General features: G+C 47.6%; 1 protein-coding gene across 1 annotated transcript in view; it reads right to left on the bottom strand.

The window, feature by feature from the left end:
• Nucleotides 1-935: 935 nt before the first annotated feature.
• The window catches only part of SEC23B (SEC23 homolog B, COPII component), a 117,986-nt gene continuing 99,565 nt past the window's right edge, over nt 936-19,356 (bottom strand). The window contains exons 17-19 of the mRNA XM_085611771.1: nt 15,923-16,078; nt 4,636-4,701; nt 936-1,890 (exon numbers count right to left, since the gene is read on the bottom strand). Coding sequence (XP_085467897.1) covers nt 1,801-1,890; nt 4,636-4,701; nt 15,923-16,078 — 312 coding nt within the window. The 3' untranslated portion in view covers nt 936-1,800. The remainder of the gene's footprint in view (nt 1,891-4,635; nt 4,702-15,922; nt 16,079-19,356) is intronic.

Here is a 19,356-nt window from a genome sequence, read left to right as displayed (position 1 = left end):
CCAACTCGCTCATCAACTCATAATCTACGCACAATTTCTGCACTATTCCACCAACGGGATCCTGATCTGCCTGCAGCTGCTGCTCTTTTGGATGCAGGCAAAGCATTTGACTCGGTGGAATGGGAATTCATGGTCGCAGTCCTCCGTAAAATATGGTTTCCGCAAACCTTTCGTCACTGGATCCTGTTGCTATATACTGAACCGGTTGCCAGAATTTGTATTAATTGCAACACAGCAGAACTGTTGCATATTCACAGAAGAAGCCGCCAAGGGTACCCCCTTTCCCCATTATTGTTTATATTAGCCCTTGAGCCACTAGCATGCAAAATACATCAACTGCATGCGAGTGTGGCACTGCGGTTTCAATTACCGCCCATCAGCATCTCATTATATGCAGATGACATGGTATTATATGTCCGACACCCAGAAAACAACTTAAATTCACTAATATGAGAATTCACTTGCTTCGAACGATACTCCGGAATAAGTATAAACTGGTCTGAATCAGTGGTTATCCTGTTGACCCTGCACATAGCAGTTTCCGCTAGATTTGCCCCTATGGGCGAAGTCATACATTTTCTGGCTTCAAAGAAAGGTGTTTCTCTTGATTTTTAATGAATGTAAAAAAAATGGTTAATCCACTCAGGAAGAGATGTTACAACTGACACACTGTTCCCAAAACTGTAGAAGACAGAGTTATGAGTCTATCTTTTAGTGCAGAAATGTTCAACATAGATCCTGCGGGCTGATCCGTTCCAGATTTTCAAAATATTCACATACAGAAATTACATTCATTCAAGGAACCGACACAGGACAAATTTACAACTTTTTCTGGCATGGATTGTTTTACAGTTGATGCAGATTTTTGCATGGGAGAGGCCTGTAAAAATAATCTTACCTGGAGTCTAAAGCCATAGTGTAGCCTTGTCCTCCAATGGGGTCAAATTAATGTATTTTATTGTAGTTGGCGGGTTACAAACATTTTGCCATTTGATATTGCAGTACTATAGTTAAGTGCTCCCTCCTCTGGAATTTATTTGGCATGGTTTCTGTTCTAAAGACAGTTTTTCATTTGAGAAATATGCAAAATGTAATCGGTACTTTCATTAATTTTAAACACACTATAATTTAAACGTGAAGTTGATATGATCAATATACAGTTTTCAGTAACAAGGGTTGTAACCAAATAAGAACAAAACAGAAATAAAAAATAAATTAAAGCCTAAAAGCACTACACAGACAACTTGCACACTATATACATTTTCTATTACATTGAAAGAAGTTTTGTGTGGGGCCACGAAGGGGGGAGTGGGGTGGAATGCGTTCTTAGTTGCTTGTCTAATACTTAGTCTGGTTTGTGGTTCGGTTTATTAGCCCATTTGATTTGGTCCCTCAGTTTGCTTTGCTCCAACGTAAACATCACCAGCTATTTGTTCCAGAAATGGGCAAACACCTATGCCCACTCTTCACAATATTATACCTCCACTATACCCATAAATCAGTTGTGGCATATAATAGTGCCATGACGTCAAAGAACTAACAGCCAGACTGTTTTATATATGTCACACTGTTAAAGGATCAATGAAAATATGCCATCATGAGGTTGAACAGTTTTCAATCGGATTTGTGATAAGGAACACTGGAATAGATCGCATTTTCATTTTCCACATTTCAAATCACACAGCAGAAAACAGTTTCGTGGCAGCTGTGCTGCCGCTTTCAATGGTTTTGAAAATGTCTTAATGTTCTGTGTTTCATAAGATTTTTTTTGCTTCAACAGCGTTATACAGAATTAATTGGTTATGATGCAGTGGAAACCGCCAGCTTTTTCAAGTGGTCCATAAACACTTGCAGACTGACATCATCTGTCAAAATGGGAGCTCCAGATTCCTGTAAATAGATAGAGGACATGATTGACATGCAAAGCATAACAAGATGTAAATGCTTACATTATAACATGCAAATAGTGAATAAACATTTTGAGCAAACTGATTTTCAAAAAGTAGATGGAATCTCAGATTCAGAGAATAGGGGATAAGGCACTTCCTTGTTAGCCCTGTGAGGTTGTGTGGATATATCTTGAGTAATCTACAAGTTTGGTGGGTGGCAGCTCCCTTGGCTTGCACATGGGCTGTTGATGGCAGGAGAGAGCCATGGTGAAGTAGATTTGTCCTTACAAGTGTCTGTGTGCTATATTCTATTTTAGTGCTATTCATTTGTGAATTGAGACGTTTTTCTGCTTTTTCTTTACCTTCCTATTGTTTGTAGAACGTGGGCGAGGCTTACGCCACTGAAAGTAAACTGCTGTTATCCATACATTTAAAAAAAGATTTGTTCTTTTCAACAACAAAAAAAGCAAACTGGCTACTGTGCAAGTGGCAGCCTTGGTAACTGCAATATTTTCGGTTTACTCTACTTACTCCCTGGTACATTATAGCAAAAGTACACAGGAAAAAAAATAGATGCGCATCTTGATGGATGACTAAACACAGCAACACTAGCATGGTGTTTCAAAGGTTATGGGAGGTGAACTAAGTTTGAGACCAACTAAAGAGCGAAATATAAGCAGATCTTCAATAAAACAGGGTATTTGTAATGTATTACGTCCAAGTCTTACGGACTTAAATGTGATTTTAGACCTTGATTACTTTCTTATTGCGGTTGAGTTTGAAAATCAAGTGAAAGCAACTCTTGGTCTTGCCAAAACATACCATAGTATAGTAAAAATCAGTCCGGCATTAGAAGCACCTTAAATGAGGACATCTCACAATAATGGCATTCTAATAAAGGCACACTCAATACCTCCATAATAAAGTCGAAACTGATTATTTAAAGAGGCCAGCAGCAGTGCTCCGACACAACGCCATGGGTAGTACACACATCTGTAGTCACTTCTCTAGTGCATATAGGAGTACAATCAACCTCTCCTTCGAGACTACCTCCTTCCCCGACGACTGGAAACACGCCAAGATCAACCCTCTCCTGAAAAAACCCTTGGCGTATCCCATTGACCTCAAGAACTCCTGTATCCGGCGCAGTTATGGAAAAAGCCATCAACAGTCAATTCACTTCCTTCATAGGAGAAAACAACATCCTCGACTCCTCCCAATCAGGCTTCAGAAAGAACAACAGCACCGAAAACGCCCTTCTCGCTGTGACAGACGACAACCGCTCCCTCCACGACAGAGGAGAGACTGCGGCCTTCATCCTCCTGGACCTCTCCGCGGCCTTCAACACAGTCTCACATCGTACCCTAGCCCGCGGGCTCCACGGCGCAGGAATCTGGAAAAAGGCCCTCGACTGGATCCGCTCATTCCTCGCCGGCAGAACGCAATGGGTCAGACTCCCTCTTTTCGTCTCGGAACCCACACCGACCACCTGCAGAGCCCCTCAAGGATCCTCCATCACCCCCTCCCTTTTCAACTTCTATATGGCCCCGCTCACACCCATCGTCAGATCCCACAGACTCAACATCAAATTGTACGCAGACAACATCGAATTGTACGCACACAACATCGAATTGTACGCAGACAACATCGAATTGTACGCAGACAACATTGAATTGTACGCAGACGACACCAAACTCATCCTCTCCCTATCCAACGACCCCAACATCTTCAAACACAACCCCCAAGAAGGAATGGAAGCAGTTGCCAGGTGGATGAAGAACAGCTGCCCACAACTCAACACGGACAAAACCGGAGTACTCATCCTGGCCCCACACCCAGACGCCTGGTACGACACCTGGTGGCCCCCTGCCCTCGGGACCCTCCCGCCTCCACGGACCACGCACGCAACTTCGGAATCCTCCTGGACTCCGAACTCAATATGGACTCCTAGATCAACGCCTTCCCCTCTTCCTGCTACCACACCCTCGGCCTCATCCAAAAGACCTTCAACTGGATTCCCCTCAAACACAGGAAAACAGTCACCCACGCCCTCATCAGCAGCAGACTGGACTACGGTAATGCACTCTACGCCGGGATCAACAAAAAACGTACCCGCAAATTCTAAAACATCCAGAACGCCGCTGCCATACTACTCCTCGACCTACTGCGCCATCCCACATCAGCCAACGCCTGCGATCACTATACTGGCTACCCTTCAAGCTCCTCAGTCACACCTACAAGGCCCTTCACAACACCGGACCCGCCTACATGAACCAAAGATCCCTCCGCTCAACCCAGCTCTCCCTTGCGATGGTACCACGCACCAAGAAGACCAGAACAGGAGGACACTCCTTCTCCCTACTCGCAGCCAAGACATGGCACTCCCTCCCTCTCCACCTCTGACAGTCACAAACATATCCCAAGTTCTTGAAGGAAGCACCATAAACATCCAGGAGCTGCGCCCCCTCTCCCCCCAGCGCCTTGATACTCTCTTTGGTGAGTAGCTGTGCTATACAAACCCCCGATTGATTGAATCTTTCAAATACACTGAGCTTATGAATCAGACACAATTTTAAATATACTCCTGTTATGAGACAACAATGAGGGTGTGAAAAAGATACATATGCTGCTTCACACTAGAGGTTTAAATTTGATAAACTATTGCTTAAGCCCTGTGGGCCTATTTTAGCACAACTTTGGTAGCTTAAATATAAATTTCAGTTGCAGCATTAGAGTAAAGGCTTACCTGTCCCCATGCATACAGATTATTGTGAGTTTGGGAAGGGTTCACTTTAGAAAGTAGGAACCGGGCCTGCAAAATTAAAAGAAAAAAATACTAGAAATGTATATTTATCAAAGCAGTTTCATCACAATTTTACACATACAAGACACAGTCTAATAACGGTTCCAAAAAAGGTTTGTTCCATAATGTCAACGTTTCAAAATGTCAGCAACCTTTTCTATTAATGCTGGAATGCTAAAAGGAAAAGAGACTGGTTTGTGCCAAATGATTTTAATCTTAGCCTAAACTAGAATAAAGAACACTATTAGGACTTTCAATACCCAGCACCACCAGCTAAATGAAAAAGGTATGTACTAACCTTTGTATTCATCTTCTTCTTCTTCTTTTGGACTGAACAGAATTCTCTTAATATGTGTACATTTCTGAGATTAGACCGTGTAGGAGGAAGACCTTACAAGGTGTCCAAAGCCACTGTAGTTTTTCAAAGTAAGGAATTGAATCAGATAGCAGTGGCTCTTGAAATCAGACTAGGATCTATGGCACAAGGAGGAAATTCAACTCTTCTGATTCTTAGTCCAGATGTGCTTCAGCGATTGTTGTGCAGCACATTTTGAAAGTAGAGGAACTGGGTAAAGGCAGCCTTCAGAACAAGGGTAAATAGCTTTGTCTCTCTAACCCACTTGACTTTTGGCTGCATATTGACACAAACGCCAGAAGCCATTTTGTTGAGCCAATGTCCACACACCAAAAGGAATTCATGTAGGAGGACCTAAAGGCAACATTTATATTAAAAAAAACATTTTTTTAAAACTAGGCAGGAAAAAAAAACTGGAGAAAAGTAGGAACTATCATGACTTTACGACATGCTTCCATGTAGACAGAAAGTCGGACAGGAAAGTTGCCAATCCAAACTGTGACATGAGAAAAAAAGACCCAATATCACAAGTGTGGGCAACACCCTTTTAATGTTTCAACACAGCTTGTGTCTTGTGTGGATAAAATGAAACTATGTAGCTGTTGGTGTTGCCTCAAGTTGGATAGGGGAATTTTTTCACGTTTCTGGCTATGGCTCTTGCGCCAGGAACATCACTACTATAAGGAATCCGCAGTTTGAAGGGTCCATCATAAATTGCCATTGAAAAGCTAGCTTGTTCTCTTTTACATATTTAAAATAAAATGCAATTAAAATTAAAAATGTTGACATTGGGTACATTTAGGGTTAAAAGCGTGTTTGAAGTCTCCATCACAATGAAACTAAATTAGGAGGAAATGGTGCATAAAGGCCAGAACATTATCAGAGAAAATGAGTCCCTCTAATGTCCAAAAGGGATGTGCAGTACCACTTATGGCAGTTCATTTGGAAGGTAAGAACAGAATAAGAATGTGAAATTTTCAACTTTGCTGCTTGTTAAAGGAGCAAGTTGGAAGGATGTTTATAAAAGCAAAGAAGACATCCATGAGGTAGAGCCAGGATTACAAGTTACTTTTTTCTGCACCTTGAACTGATCTGCAATATCCATATATAGACAAGCTTAACTGACAACCATAAGGAGGGCAAACCAGGTAGCAGGGAAAAAAGAAAAAATGAAGAATCAAATTAAACAGAGCACAGAGTCTTCCAGAGATGGAACATTTCCATCTTGATGGTACAGAAAGATCTTGTACATGGATGCTCGTGTAGTCTTGCTGCAGGTTAAAATAGCTGACCTGGATGCAGTCTGATGAGCTATTATAGAGTGAAGATTATCATCTTCTTGAATAGTTTGAGCTTTATCAGACAAGGCAGCTGAGTGGCAGCTGGTCAATCACTGCCCAGTGCATAGAAAACTGTAAAATAAGTCAGCAAAAATAAACATTTCAGAGGCAGTTGGGCTCTGTGAACTTGGAACTCTCAATGGTTTGTCTGTCTGGTGGTGAATAGGTCCAATGAAGGGATTCTCCAGTAGACGGAGATGTCCATGAGAGCTTAGACATAGACAGCCCATTCATAGTCTACATTAATACATAGGAAGTTCATCCACTTTAACATTCTGAATCCCCAGAATGTCACTTACCACTAAAAAAGGAAGCTTACCCCAGGGGACAATGTCAAATCTTATAAGCCTCCTTCACAAAGATGCTCTATTCCCTGTTCAACTAGTGCATCATTATGGCTTTGCCTTCATCACAATGGAAGTGAACGACTAACGAAAGGACCAGATGGCCAGATTGATAGGTCTAATTTTCAACATAATTAAGTGGTACGATTGTTTGCTAATCTACAACTTCCCATGATCTGTCAGCTGATCTATATTGTTACCACTGCAAGATATTTAAACATCTTTCCAAATACAGCATGCAAGTCTGATGTATTGTGTCTAACTATTGATTATTTTATATCCGTGTCCGCATATTTATTGGCAAACTTTTTTCTCTTAAGTGCCTGTAATTCTCACATTAAAGTAATGTTATGCCTTGCAAATTATGTATCAACCACAATTCCTTAAATGTTTTTCTTCTAATTTTTCTACGTACCCGCAATTTTCTTTATCCTGACCAATCCTAGAGCGATTGCCTAACTGTATTGCTCAAATTTGTTATCCATATAATTCTTCTGTAAAACCAAATCTCTGTTTGGGTCTACCTCCCATTTCTACAAATCTCTCGTACCGATATCACCACGTGACACCACTTCATTAGTACCACGCTGATCCCTTACAGCTGTCTACTCACTTAGCACCGGACTCACGCCGGCTGAGCAGCACACGCCCAGAGCTCGAGCAGACTGAACCCGGCTGCTCCGTCCCCCTTTTTTTTTTTGATTCATTCCGTTTTTGCGTGGGATTTGGTAACAACACGCAAGTCCCTCTCTGGCCATCGTGCTGTTTTTTTTAACCTTTACCCGGACCCCCACCCTCAGCATTCCTCCAGTTTCTCTTTTAGAGGAAAACGCTGCCTCTCTCCAAACACCACACGGCCCTTGAACACTTCAAGTGGACTGCTTGTAGGATTTCTTTCCTGGCGGGCTGACACTGATAGAAAGTGCCTGCCCCCTCAACACATCTACTCGGCCCCATTTATCCACTTTACTTTCCTCATACCAGCCATTTCCTTTCTCCCTAGTTCACTCTTGATAGTACGCGATGCGCCACGCCTTGGAACATGCCGTCCGTCCGGATTTGTTCCTTGACAACTTGCCAGTAAGTGTTCCTGGTTCCACACAGGTCTCGCTTTCTCCCGACCCCGTCCGGCATTAACCCTTGCCTAGTGCGCACCCTAGACCTTACCTAAACATGCCTAGACCTCCATAAAAAATATTTGGGTTGACTTACATTTCTCACGAACACTTTGGCTCGACTATACTTTGCAACATCCATGCCTCACGATACTACCTATCTTACGTTATCCTGTTGGGGCCCTTAAATGACCCCCCCCGATTATTCTTCTGCCCTCCGTGGGCTCCTTTCTCGCCCCCTGGCCCATTGCCTCATCTTCACGTCGCTTATCTTTATATTTACTCTCTATATCCCCTTTTCAGGTCTACTACTGATTGTTATTTTTACTCCCTTGTATAGCACTGTATGGAATTTTGTAACCTTGACCTGATGATGGCCTAACATTTCACAAAGGCCGAAACGCCGTTGACACAACAAGGCGGTACCATGCGATAGTCCGCCGACACCCCCGGACCATGTCCAAGATACAACCACCACGATGGAGATAAAACCACAAACCACAACACCAAAAAAAAAACAAGCAATGGGCCAAAGCGCGATGAGGAAATCAGCGATAAGCAGCGCCAGGCCTGCAACACACACCTGGCAGGCCGAAACAAATCACCATAAAAGTAGAAAAAACACCCACACCCACACTGACCTACACCCAAGCACCATGGAGGCAGCTGGAGCAGGCGCAGAGGACGTGCACAACCCCAAAAGCACCCCGGACGACCAGCCCAGGACATCGGGGACAGGGAAGGGCATAGACAAGAAGACGAGGAAGACAAAGTTCAATCCGCAGGCGAACAGGATCATAGTCACAGAGGTGATGGACCACTATTAACAACTCTTCGCATCCTCCAACGTGTCATTGGGCACCAAAACTGGAATATGGCGGGACATCGTCGACAAGGTGAATCCCGTCCGAGAGCACATGCAGACAATGGACGAGGTCAAGAGGCGATGGAATGACATCAAGCTGAAGACCAAGGAGAAACTCCCAGCCAACCAGAAGGCAGCAATGCAGACTGGAGGTGGGGGCCCAGCACCACAGCTCGAGCTGGATGACATGGTGGAGCTGGTGTCGACAGTCATCAGTGTGGATACTGTGGCCGGAGTCGGGGGACCGGACACTGCTCGACAGGACACAACACAACCGCAACACCAGGTACTGGGGGGACGGGTGGAGATGGGCACGAAGGCACACATTTACAATTAAGCAGGGCACAGTAAACACCCACAATGACCCTGGCTCCTCGCACAGACCCACAGACTGTCACAATGTACAATGCCATGCTGTCAGAATGTCAACCTGTACCATGCGGCTACATACATCTGGACACATTGTAATACACCATCTCCCCTTCACATCGCAGGGGCATCGTCAACACCTCCTGCAGAGCAGTCCCAGCCACTCTTCACTGATGATGAGGACAACACTAGAATCGACGCACAAGCCCTCCTAGACCTCATTGACCTCATCCGCGACTCACCTCCAAGATCAGGGCATCCCAGCTACATCAAGGAGACCCCACCCACCACCCAATCCAAATGTAACTTAAGATCCATCATGCCCTGCAGACCTCCATCATGGCATTGCCGCCACAAGGCGTGGCGCTGAAGAATGCTGCTGCCCCCACACCATCCACTTCCCCACACCCTGGTGTGTCAGTGCCTCACAGTGCGGCAGACGTATCCACTCAGGCCCCTGATGTGTTAGTGGCACACACTGCCGCAGCCGGTACTGCAACACCCATGGGGGGCAGGGCACACATCCGGGGACTAGGACGTGGATGGGTTTGTGATCAGGAGGCACTAGCATTCATTTCCGCCACCTGGCCTGTTTCTGCTTGGTGCCGCACATGGCCTCATGACCTTCCACTGACCCCCGATACACACCGATGCACTCACCTTGGAGAGTGACATGAACTGCCAAATCCTGTTCGGCAACCAATGACACGGCGGACAGACTGCAGACTGTACCCTTCCTCTTCCGCAGTACATGTCATCCCCGGATGTACTCTGGCTGGCCCTCCACGGGCCCATATTGTGCATTGAGCCCGGCACTGCCCTGTACCGCTGGATGTGCAAATAAACATCCAGTGACGCACTGCTTTGTCATGTCTTACATCAATCATGTATGAATGTGTGGATGAATGTAGGGACAGTGATTTCCCTTGCGTCAATGATGCTCATCCTGTGGGATGCCAGTCAGAGGTTGCCACATTGCATATTGTGTACCGGGTCCCGTGAACAATACAACAGGGACACACGCATCAGTCATTTCCTTGTCCGGACATCGACTGGACCATGCCCCTAGCCCACGAGTCATTGTGGCAAGGCCTGCGCTGGTCCGGCGTACGGCAGCCCAGACCACTCCGATGACGCACCAAGGGAGGGGGGGCCATCATTGCTACCCGTTGCAGGCGTACTCGCTGGTGGTGTGCAGGTCACTGATCTAGTCGTCATTATGTCACAGCCACTCCCTGAGGGCAGGTTTGCACACACACCACACCCATCCGGCACAGGCGTCACTGGCCATGTGACTCCGCCAACATATGGGGCCGACGACATCACATTCCCCTCTTCCGGTGGTGACTGGATGACGGCCACTCCACGCCTCTCATTCATAAAGGGCCCATGAGTTGTTGCGCACAGGGTTAGTGGCATCCGAGGCCTTGCGGCCGGCATGGGCCTGCTACCACGTGGCACTGACTGGGGTTGCATAGGGTTAGTGGCACTCTGAGCATTGTGGCCGGCACAGGCACCCCGGCACGAGACGGTGACTTTGGGTGCACTGAGTCAGTGGCACCTTAAGCTGCTGAGCGGGTATGCATCCTGCGATGATGCCCCGTCCCGGCGGACCAGACAACTCAGGTTTAGTGTGCTCTGCTGGACCGCAGTATAGGCCAGAGCCAGCGGGCAGCGCGGGCCTAACGCCACCTGGCTTCGCTTCCGGGATCCCAGAGTTAGTGGCACCCATTGGGCTGAGCGGGCGTGCAGCCTGAGATGGTGCCGGGTGCAATGGTATGTCCTCTACCATGGAGTATTCAAGCCACAGCACCAAACGTGAGACCTGTTGGCCTGCGGAGCGTGGCTGCATGGTGTTGAGGGTGCCATGTCCGCAGGCCCCAGGCTTGTGGCAGCACATGGTGGGACCTCCAGTCTACACGCCGGTGGCGGAAGGTGATCAGTGAGGCCTGGGTGTGCATGGGCGGGCATGCTCCGATGGGCGGCGGGAGGGATTGGGATGCCTCTGCCTGGGTGGGCAGGCGATGTTGTCTTGTGCAGGTGTGTGTACTGTGCCAGTCATGTATCTGGACTCTGTTTCAGCGGACTGTTCTCACTCAGATGTGTGACCTGGTGAACTGCGATACATACCGGCACATGGTTGGAGACACACTGGTGGCAGCAGGTGAGCAGTGTGGCCATGGGTGTGCAGGGATGGCACTCTCTCTCTTCCCCCCCCCCCCTCCTCCTCTTCTTCTCTCTCTCTCTCTCCCCCTCTCTTCTCTCTCCCTCTCTTCTCTCTCCCCCTCTCCTCTTCTCCTCACCCCCTCTCTTCTTCTCTCTCCCCCTCTCTCCTTCTCTCTCCCCCCCTTCTTCTCTCCCTGCCCCCTCTTCTTCTCTCTCTCTGCCCCCTCTTCTTCTCTCTCCCCCCTCTCTTCTCTCTCTCTCCCCCTCTCTTCTCTCTCTCTCCCCCCTCTTCTCTCTCCCCCCCTCTTCTCTCTCTCTCTATCCCCCCTCTACTTACTCTCTCTCCCTGCCCCCTCTTCTTCTCTCTCTCTGCCCCCTCTTCTTCTCTCTCCCCTCTCTTCTCTCTCTCTCCCCTCTTCTCTCTCTCTCCCCCCTCTTCTCTCCTCTCTCTCTCTATCCCCCCTCTACTTACTCTCTCTCTCTCCCCTCTTCTTCTCTCTCCCTCTCTCCTCTCGCTCTCTTTTCCCCCTCTTCTTCTCTCTCTCCCCCTCACTTCTTCTCTCTTCTCTCTCCCCCTCTCTTCTTCTCTCTCTTTCTCTCCCACCCCTCTTCTCTCTCTCCCCCCTCTCTTCTCTCTCTCTCCCCCCCACTTCTCTCTCTCCCCCCTCTTCTCTCTCCCCCCTCTTCTTACTCTCTCACTCTCCCCCTCTTCTTCTCTCTCCCCCTCTCCTCTCGCTCTCTTTTCCCCTCTTCTTCTCTCTCTCCCCCCTCTCTCTCTTCCCTCTCTCCCCCTCTCTTCTCTCTTCTTCTCTCTCTTCTCTCTCCCCGCTCTCTTCTTCTCTCTCTTTCTCTCTCCCCGCTCTCTTCTTCTCTTTCTCTCTCCCCCCCTCTTCTTCTCTTTCTCTCCCCCCCTCTTCTTCTCTCTTTCTCTCCCCCTCCTCTTCTCTCTCTTTCTATCTCCCCCTCTCTTCTCTCGCTCTCCCTTCTCCTCTCTCTCTGCCCTCTCTTCTTCTCTCTCTCTCCTCTCTTCTTCTACTCTCTCTCTCCTCTCTTCTTCTCTCTTTCTACTCTCTTCTTCTCTCTCTCTCCCCCTTCTCTTCTTCTCTCTCTCCCCCCCCCCCTCTCTCTCCCCTCTCTCTCTCTCCCCTCTCTCTCTCTCTCTCTCCCCTCTCTTCTTCTCTCCCCCCTCTTCTTCTCTCTCCCCTCTTCTCTCTCCCCTCCTCTCCTTCTCTCTCCCACCTCTTCTCTCTCTCTCTCCCCCTTTCTTCTTCTCTCTCCCTTTCTTCTTCTCGCTCTCCCTTTCTTCTTCTCTCTCTCCCTTTCTTCTTCTCTCTCTCACCCTCTGTTCTTCTCTCTCTCCACCCCTCTCTTCTTCTCTCTCCCCCCTCTCTCCTTCTCTCCCCCCTCTCTCCTTCTCTCCCCCCCTCTCTCCTTCTCTCCCCCCTCTCTCCTTCTCTCCTCCCCTCTCCCCCTCTCTCCTTCTCTCCCCCTCTCTCCTTCTCTCTCTCCCCCTCTTCTTCTCTCTCCCCCTCTTCTTCTCTCTCCCCCCTCTACTCTCTCTCTCTCCTTCTTCTTCTCTCTCCCCCCTCTCCTCTCGCTCTTTTCCCCTCTTCTTCTCGCTCTCCTCCTCTCTCTCTCTTCCCTCTCTCCCCTCTCTTCTTCTCTTTTGCTCTCTCTCCCCCCTCTCTTCTTCCTCTCTCTCCCCCCTCTCTTCTTCCTCTCTCTCCCCCCTCTCTTCTTCTCTCTCTCCCCTCTCTTCTTCTCTCTTTCTCTCCCCTCTCTTCTTCTCTCTCTCCCCTCTCTCTTCTTCTCTCTCCCCCCCTCTCTTCTTCTCTCTCCCCCTCTCTTCCTCTCTCTCCCCCTCTCTTCCTCTCTCTCTCCCCCCTCTCTTCTTCCTCTCTCTCCCCCCTCTCTTCTTCTCTCTCTCCCCTCTCTTCTTCTCTCTTTCTCTCCCCTCTCTTCTTCTCTCTCTCCCCTCTCTCTTCTTCTCTCTCCCCCCCTCTCTTCTTCTCTCTCCCCCTCTCTTCCTCTCTCTCCCCCTCTCTTCCTCTCTCTCTCTCTCTCCCTCTCTTCCTCTCTCTCTCCCCCTCTTCCTCTCTCTCTCCCTCTCTCTCTCCCTCTCTTCCTCTCTCTCTCCCTCCCCCTCTCTCCCTCTCTCCCTCTCTTCCTCTCTCTCTCCCTCTCTTCCTCTCTCTCTCCCTCTCTTCTTCTCCCTCTCTCTCTCCCCTCTCTTCTTCTCTCTCTCTCTCTCCCCTCTCTCCTTCTCTCTCTCTCCTCTCTCCTCTCTCTCTCTCTCCCCTCTCTCTCTCTCTCTCTCTCCCCTCTCTCTTCCTCTCTCTCCCCCCTCTCTTCCTCTCTCTCCCCCCTCTCTTCCTCTCTCTCCCCCCTCTCTTCCTCTCTCTCCCCCCTCTCTTCCTCTCTCTCCCCCCTCTCTTCCTCTCTCTCCCCCTCTCTTCCTCTCTCTCCCCCTCTCTTCCTCTCTCTCCCCCCTCTCTTCCTCTCTCTCCCCCCTCTCTTCCTCTCTCCCCCCTCTCTTCCTCTCTCTCCCCCCTCTCTTCCTCTCTCTCCCCCCTCTCTTCCTCTCTCTCTCCCTCTCTTCCTCTCTCTCCCCTTCACTCTCTCTCTGTCCTTTGATGTGTAGAGGACACACCGTCTCATCATGTTTTTTGTCTTGAAGGCTGGGACCTATGGATTGTCCCAAGGGGAGCGGCCATGTGTCTTCATTTCATTTCAGTGTTCATTTTAATAACATTTCATTTGTTGCTTTGAAAGTGAACGTGGGCTGCTCATTTCTGTGTCGACACATGCATGTCACCAGTTGTGATTGTGCGACGACAGGCGGATTATTTTGTGCACGTTTAGGTGTAGCTGATGTGGCATGTCTTTGGTCGGGGTGCCAGGGAGGGGTGGTCCTGGGGGTGGTGTCGGTGGGTGTTGTGGCCCTCTTGGGTGTCCAGGCCGCATGATGGGTGGCTCCATGGCATCTGTTGCCCTTCTGATGTGGCCCTGGGCTGTGCTCCCTTTTGTTGTGCAGGCTGCCGTCCGACTTTACACCATGTCAGAGCAGGTGTAGATTTCCTGGTGCTAGCGCGCCTTATCACCTGTTTTGTGTTTTCATCGCAGTTCTGTCTGGTCGTTGTGAATGTTGAGGTGTGAGGTTGTCACGGTTTTTGGCACGAGAACGCCCACTCTGCATTTCATTAGAGATAGTTACGGGTGGCCTCTGTGGCGATGTTTTTAGCGACTGCTATCGCAGGTATACTGGTGCTGTGGGCTGTTAACACCAGCTTGTGAATGGGACGATAGATTTATCGCAACTTTGGCTGCGATAAAGTGCCGTTGACTCAGCGATAGCTTCTTGTGAATACGCCCCTTAGTCTAGCATGACTACTAAGCTCGTATCCCCTACACAGCAGCCCGCAAATGTTGCTGATAATGCAGCCTCCTCTACTACCAGGATTCACCATCATCATTCACCAGTAGCCTTCCACTAATGTGATGTCCAAATAAACTTTGCATCATCCATTTCAGATCATCTACATCAAATTATCTTTCAAAGCTTTGTATCAGAACCTCTGCTACGAAACCATAGTGTCAGCCATGTAGACAGGGGTTAACTCTACTTCCACATGTATACCCTACCAGGATAAGACAGTTTCATATTGGTGGCCATCCTTCTTGTTTGAATGGTGCTACCACATTCCACAACCTACAAATACAAGCAGTACAGACATTCTCCTCCCCAATAACCGTTTGCAAGTCTTTCCAGTACAAGGAACAGTGGCAATGGTGTTCCTCTCTACACCAGACGAGCCAACCATAATGTTTTCAACATGTGACCCTACAGAGATAGCACACTGGCCCTGGAGTGGACGGGTCCCTTCAGATGAAGCAGAACTTTGAACCCATCACTGTCTGAATAGCCAATGAAGATCAGTTGAGGTGTGGAGAGAGGGGAAGAGAAGGAGGTTTTAAGATGGACACTGCCTGAACAGCCACTCCAATTGTACTCAAAACACAAGGCCAAATTATGCTGCCCCCCATATCCATTTACCAAAATTGGCCTACAACTATACAAAGGCACCGAACACCAGACAGAAACCTACTGTATAGCAGTTTCTAGTTCTCTTGGGTTCAATCTGGTAATGCTGGTTCTTCATCAGGTGAATGTGCAAAGAGTGCCAATAGTATGTCAGAAAGCGAACTTGCGGATTGGCTGATCTGCGATCGGTCACAATCATTACACAACAACAAAGCCTAAATACACCATTATTAAAAAGAATGAGCTACCTACCCTAAACAGTGGCTTCCCCATTTATCTTCAACAGATTCTATTTCGCAATACTCACTGCAGTGGAGTTGGACGTACAACACTGTTTAATAGTTGCAATAATATTTTCAACCTATGAAAGACTGAATGCTGAAGAGCTTTTATTTTGGGAACAATGACATAAGGAACCACTTCATTTTGAAGAGGAATTATTTCTGTTCCTTTTAGATTTATTGCGTCACATTAAAAAAAGCAGCACTCTTGCACCATCAGGATACATGTTGCAAGGCAATCACCATCTTGGCGGTCTACCAACATTTCCCCAAACATACACTGAAATGCATTAGAAAATAAGGTCTGCTAGTGAACTTTTTCAAAACTGTAATAAGCTAGAGCAACGAGGTACCTGACTGCCTCCATGTTCTGTGTTAATGTAGCGTGGCATCGGGAACCGACTTTGCAGAATCTCCTGAGCATCATCCGATGGGGCTTGCAGAAGATGTTTGAAGTTTTCATATTCAGGCATGTCCTGATATCCAGCTTTACGCCACTGCGCTATTGTCTATCAAAAACAGAATACATTAGGAAAATACTGTTAGCACACCAATGCTTTGGTGATATCAAAACCCACAAATACCTCAGTCTAGTATGTCACCAGAACCACAAGAATGTTGCCAAAACCATGAAATGCTATTAACACTTCTATAACTTATAGTTAGAAAATCTGAATACCAGTTGCTGGATGAAAGTCTTTAATGGATAGTTAACTCCCACCTCCCTGTTTTGTATGTTCTTTCCAACCATGTAGCTTTGCTGCACAGTAACTTTAAGTGTGAGAACCACTGGGAGACACTCCACAATGATTCTGAGCCCTGAACATAATGCTCTGTTGAACTGGAGATAACCCCAAACTGTATTTGGCCCATCGCAGAGAATGATTAATTTCTCCTCATGATGACAGGGGTTGCAGACAGTAGGAGGCAGTTGACCGATAGGCAGATGACATGGGCCTTCAAGATGTAACTCTATGCAAAGCATCTACTTAACCCTAACATATGTTCATGATTGTACATATAGGTGATGTGCAAAGATCATGTTGTATGGACGATGTACATTGTGCAGACCTACTCCTTTCAGCCCAAAAGGTTTGTTACTGTTACAATGTTCAGGCCTTTCAAAATATTCTATTCTTGCGGCTGCACTAAGAGAGCCCATAACAGTTTCACCCAGCTTTCGTTTCAGAACAAATGGCACATTCAGGCCAGAACAATCATCTCTTTCTCATTCGCCAGACAAAAGTAACAAATTCCTAAAAGGTAGGAACATTAGCATCTAGAATGGGAGTGTCAAGCATCTGAATAGGAGGACTGCATCTATGACAGATTTTCAGCATACACAAGGCCTGCCAAAACACAAAAGACAGAACTGCTCAGGTAGCCAAACTGGTTCAGGTCAGATTTCAGGTTCTACTTGAAGGTAACTTAGACGTATTCAGGATGTCCAATTTGTTGGGGGTTATCTCTGCCGCCCTTCTACCCACACTGTGAAGCTATAAGGCAGAAAAAAACAAGAGAAATCCCACACACAGTCTACCTTGTCTCTTCTAGAATATGCATCCCTTTGACCAGTTGGTGCCTGTTATGTTTTAGAAGGGGACACTGACTTCCAACTGCTACCCCTCAAAATTGGATAACATCTGGTTTTGCAGACCACATTTCTTACATTCACGTTGGACTGGGAGAAAGCTCTGCTGCCAGACTCACAAGAGGCAGTAGACTACAACACCCCTTATGGAGTCATTAAATCGTCTCCTTAGCAGCCTTCTAAGTCTAGAACAGATCCAAGACTAGGACATTAAATCACCTTTGTTGTGCTGTATTGCAACATTTATATAGTGCTTACTACCCCATATGGGAACGCTGAAGCACTTGCATATATGGCTAGTAAGCTACACAATGAAGGGTGTTTGGTTGAAAGTGTGTTGTCTTTGTTTTGATATTGTGTGAAAAGTGTTTCATGGTTGTGCAGGTGCGGTTATCGTGTTATGGGACAGTGTCACGAGGCGAGCGGGGACACCGGACTGCATGGGGCGGACTGGTGGGAGGTGCCGGAGGTCACGGACAGTGTTGTTTATGATTTACAGGAAGATGACTGGAGAGCGACAGCCACGGAAGAAACATCCTCAGACGTCTTCCCCTTTAACTGGGATCAGCTCCCTGGTGCGCACGCCCACAACTGTGACGTGGTCGACGAACATCCAATAAGATCGGAGGCAGACAGACCCGTGGTGTGTGGCTACACCGGAGCGGAAGCAGGAGAGAGAAGGAGAACAGAGTCGAGAGAGACTACAGCAACGGAGAGGTCGGAGACGAGAGAGGCTACAGCGACGGAGAGGTCGGAGACGGGAGAGACTACGTCGAAGGAGAAGTCGGAGAAGGGAGGACTCCGCACCCACGTTTCGCCGAGCCGCGCCCACGGAGGAGCGTGGCTGACCCAGGTGCGTGAACGTTTCACGGGCTGGGTCGGGAGGAGGGAGAAGGCTGAAAAAGAACCTAAATGCCTCTCGCCGCCGCACTTGTAAATACTTCAAGCACTTGATCCTTTCTGCCCCCCCCTTCACTTGCACTACCTTTTCTGAGCACCCCGGTCGTCTACAGAGGTTAGGAGATTGACACGAGAGCACCGGAGTGTACCCTTCACGTCCTGGGCCCTGTTCTGTCCTTAGCATAACCACCCTACTGATCACAGTCTTTGTTGGTTTTGTCTCCCCTATATCGGTGAGGTCGGCATCGGGAGTCCTCTGACGTCCACCACCGGGACCCGTCCTTTGGCCACTCCACGCCTAGACGAACTGGAAAGCCGACCCCTTGGGGAAGAGACGCCAGAACCTGGATAGAAAGCACAGAATCGTACTTCCGCAAATAAAACCCTCTCTAACTAGACGCCGTGTCCTGAGTCGTCTGTCCGAACCGTCCACAGACGCACTTCGCAGCAGTGTGATGGATGAATGTGTAAGAGACAGGTGCACAGTTTTAGGCTTTCAGTAAGCTGGCAGTTTTGAGCAGCTCTACTTGTCCTTTTTTGGTAACTTTATGTTCCTGTCCACTTAGCCAGTGAGTATACAAGGATGTCTATTCTGAGATATTCTGTTGGAAGTGTATGGTCCTGAGCAGGTATCAGTTAAAAAGGGAGAAGAGGTGGAGAGAGCTGCTGGGGTGGACTTTGTTAATATCATCCCTAATCTTATTCTCATTGTGATTTGCCAAGAAGTGACTGTAGTATGTAGCTAGTCAAGACCTGCAGTGGTGGACTAAGTCCTCCGTTGGCCAGCGGCATGTGGCAGAGGTGTTCTTAGGTTGCACGGGGTATAACTTTTAAAGGAATGGTTGTGATCTTTGAAATAAGGTGTGGCTAATTTGCAGAGATACAAAAACATGAGGTCACTTAGAGTAGGCTGTACTCAGAGCGGAGGCATGTAGAGAAGGAAGGAGAGAATAATTTAAAAGAAAAAGGCGAGTTGACAATCTGAAGTTTTTGGTCAGTGTTTATTTTTCACTGAGAGGTTTGAGGAATACTGTGGACGTTTTCTGAGATAACAAGCAAAACCCACAGAATTAAACATTATTTGCATGGATTACAATGCCACTAAATGCCATGAGAAGATTAGTTACTTACCTGTAACTGTAGTTCTCCAGTATTGGAAGCTTTCATAGATTCACATGGTTGAATCATTCCCCGTTGTCATGATGGGAGTTCACTGTACCTTTAGTATAGTACTACCATGATAGGTATAGACTAGAAAAAAGGCCTAGGCCTCTTAGTTTAGTAACCTATCATAGT

This window comes from Triturus cristatus, chromosome 6 (genome assembly GCF_964204655.1).
Source record: "Triturus cristatus chromosome 6, aTriCri1.1, whole genome shotgun sequence".
NCBI lineage: Eukaryota > Metazoa > Chordata > Amphibia > Caudata > Salamandridae > Triturus > Triturus cristatus.
The sequence above is the reverse complement of the archived record's forward strand: the minus strand, read 5'-3'. Positions and strand labels throughout refer to the sequence as shown.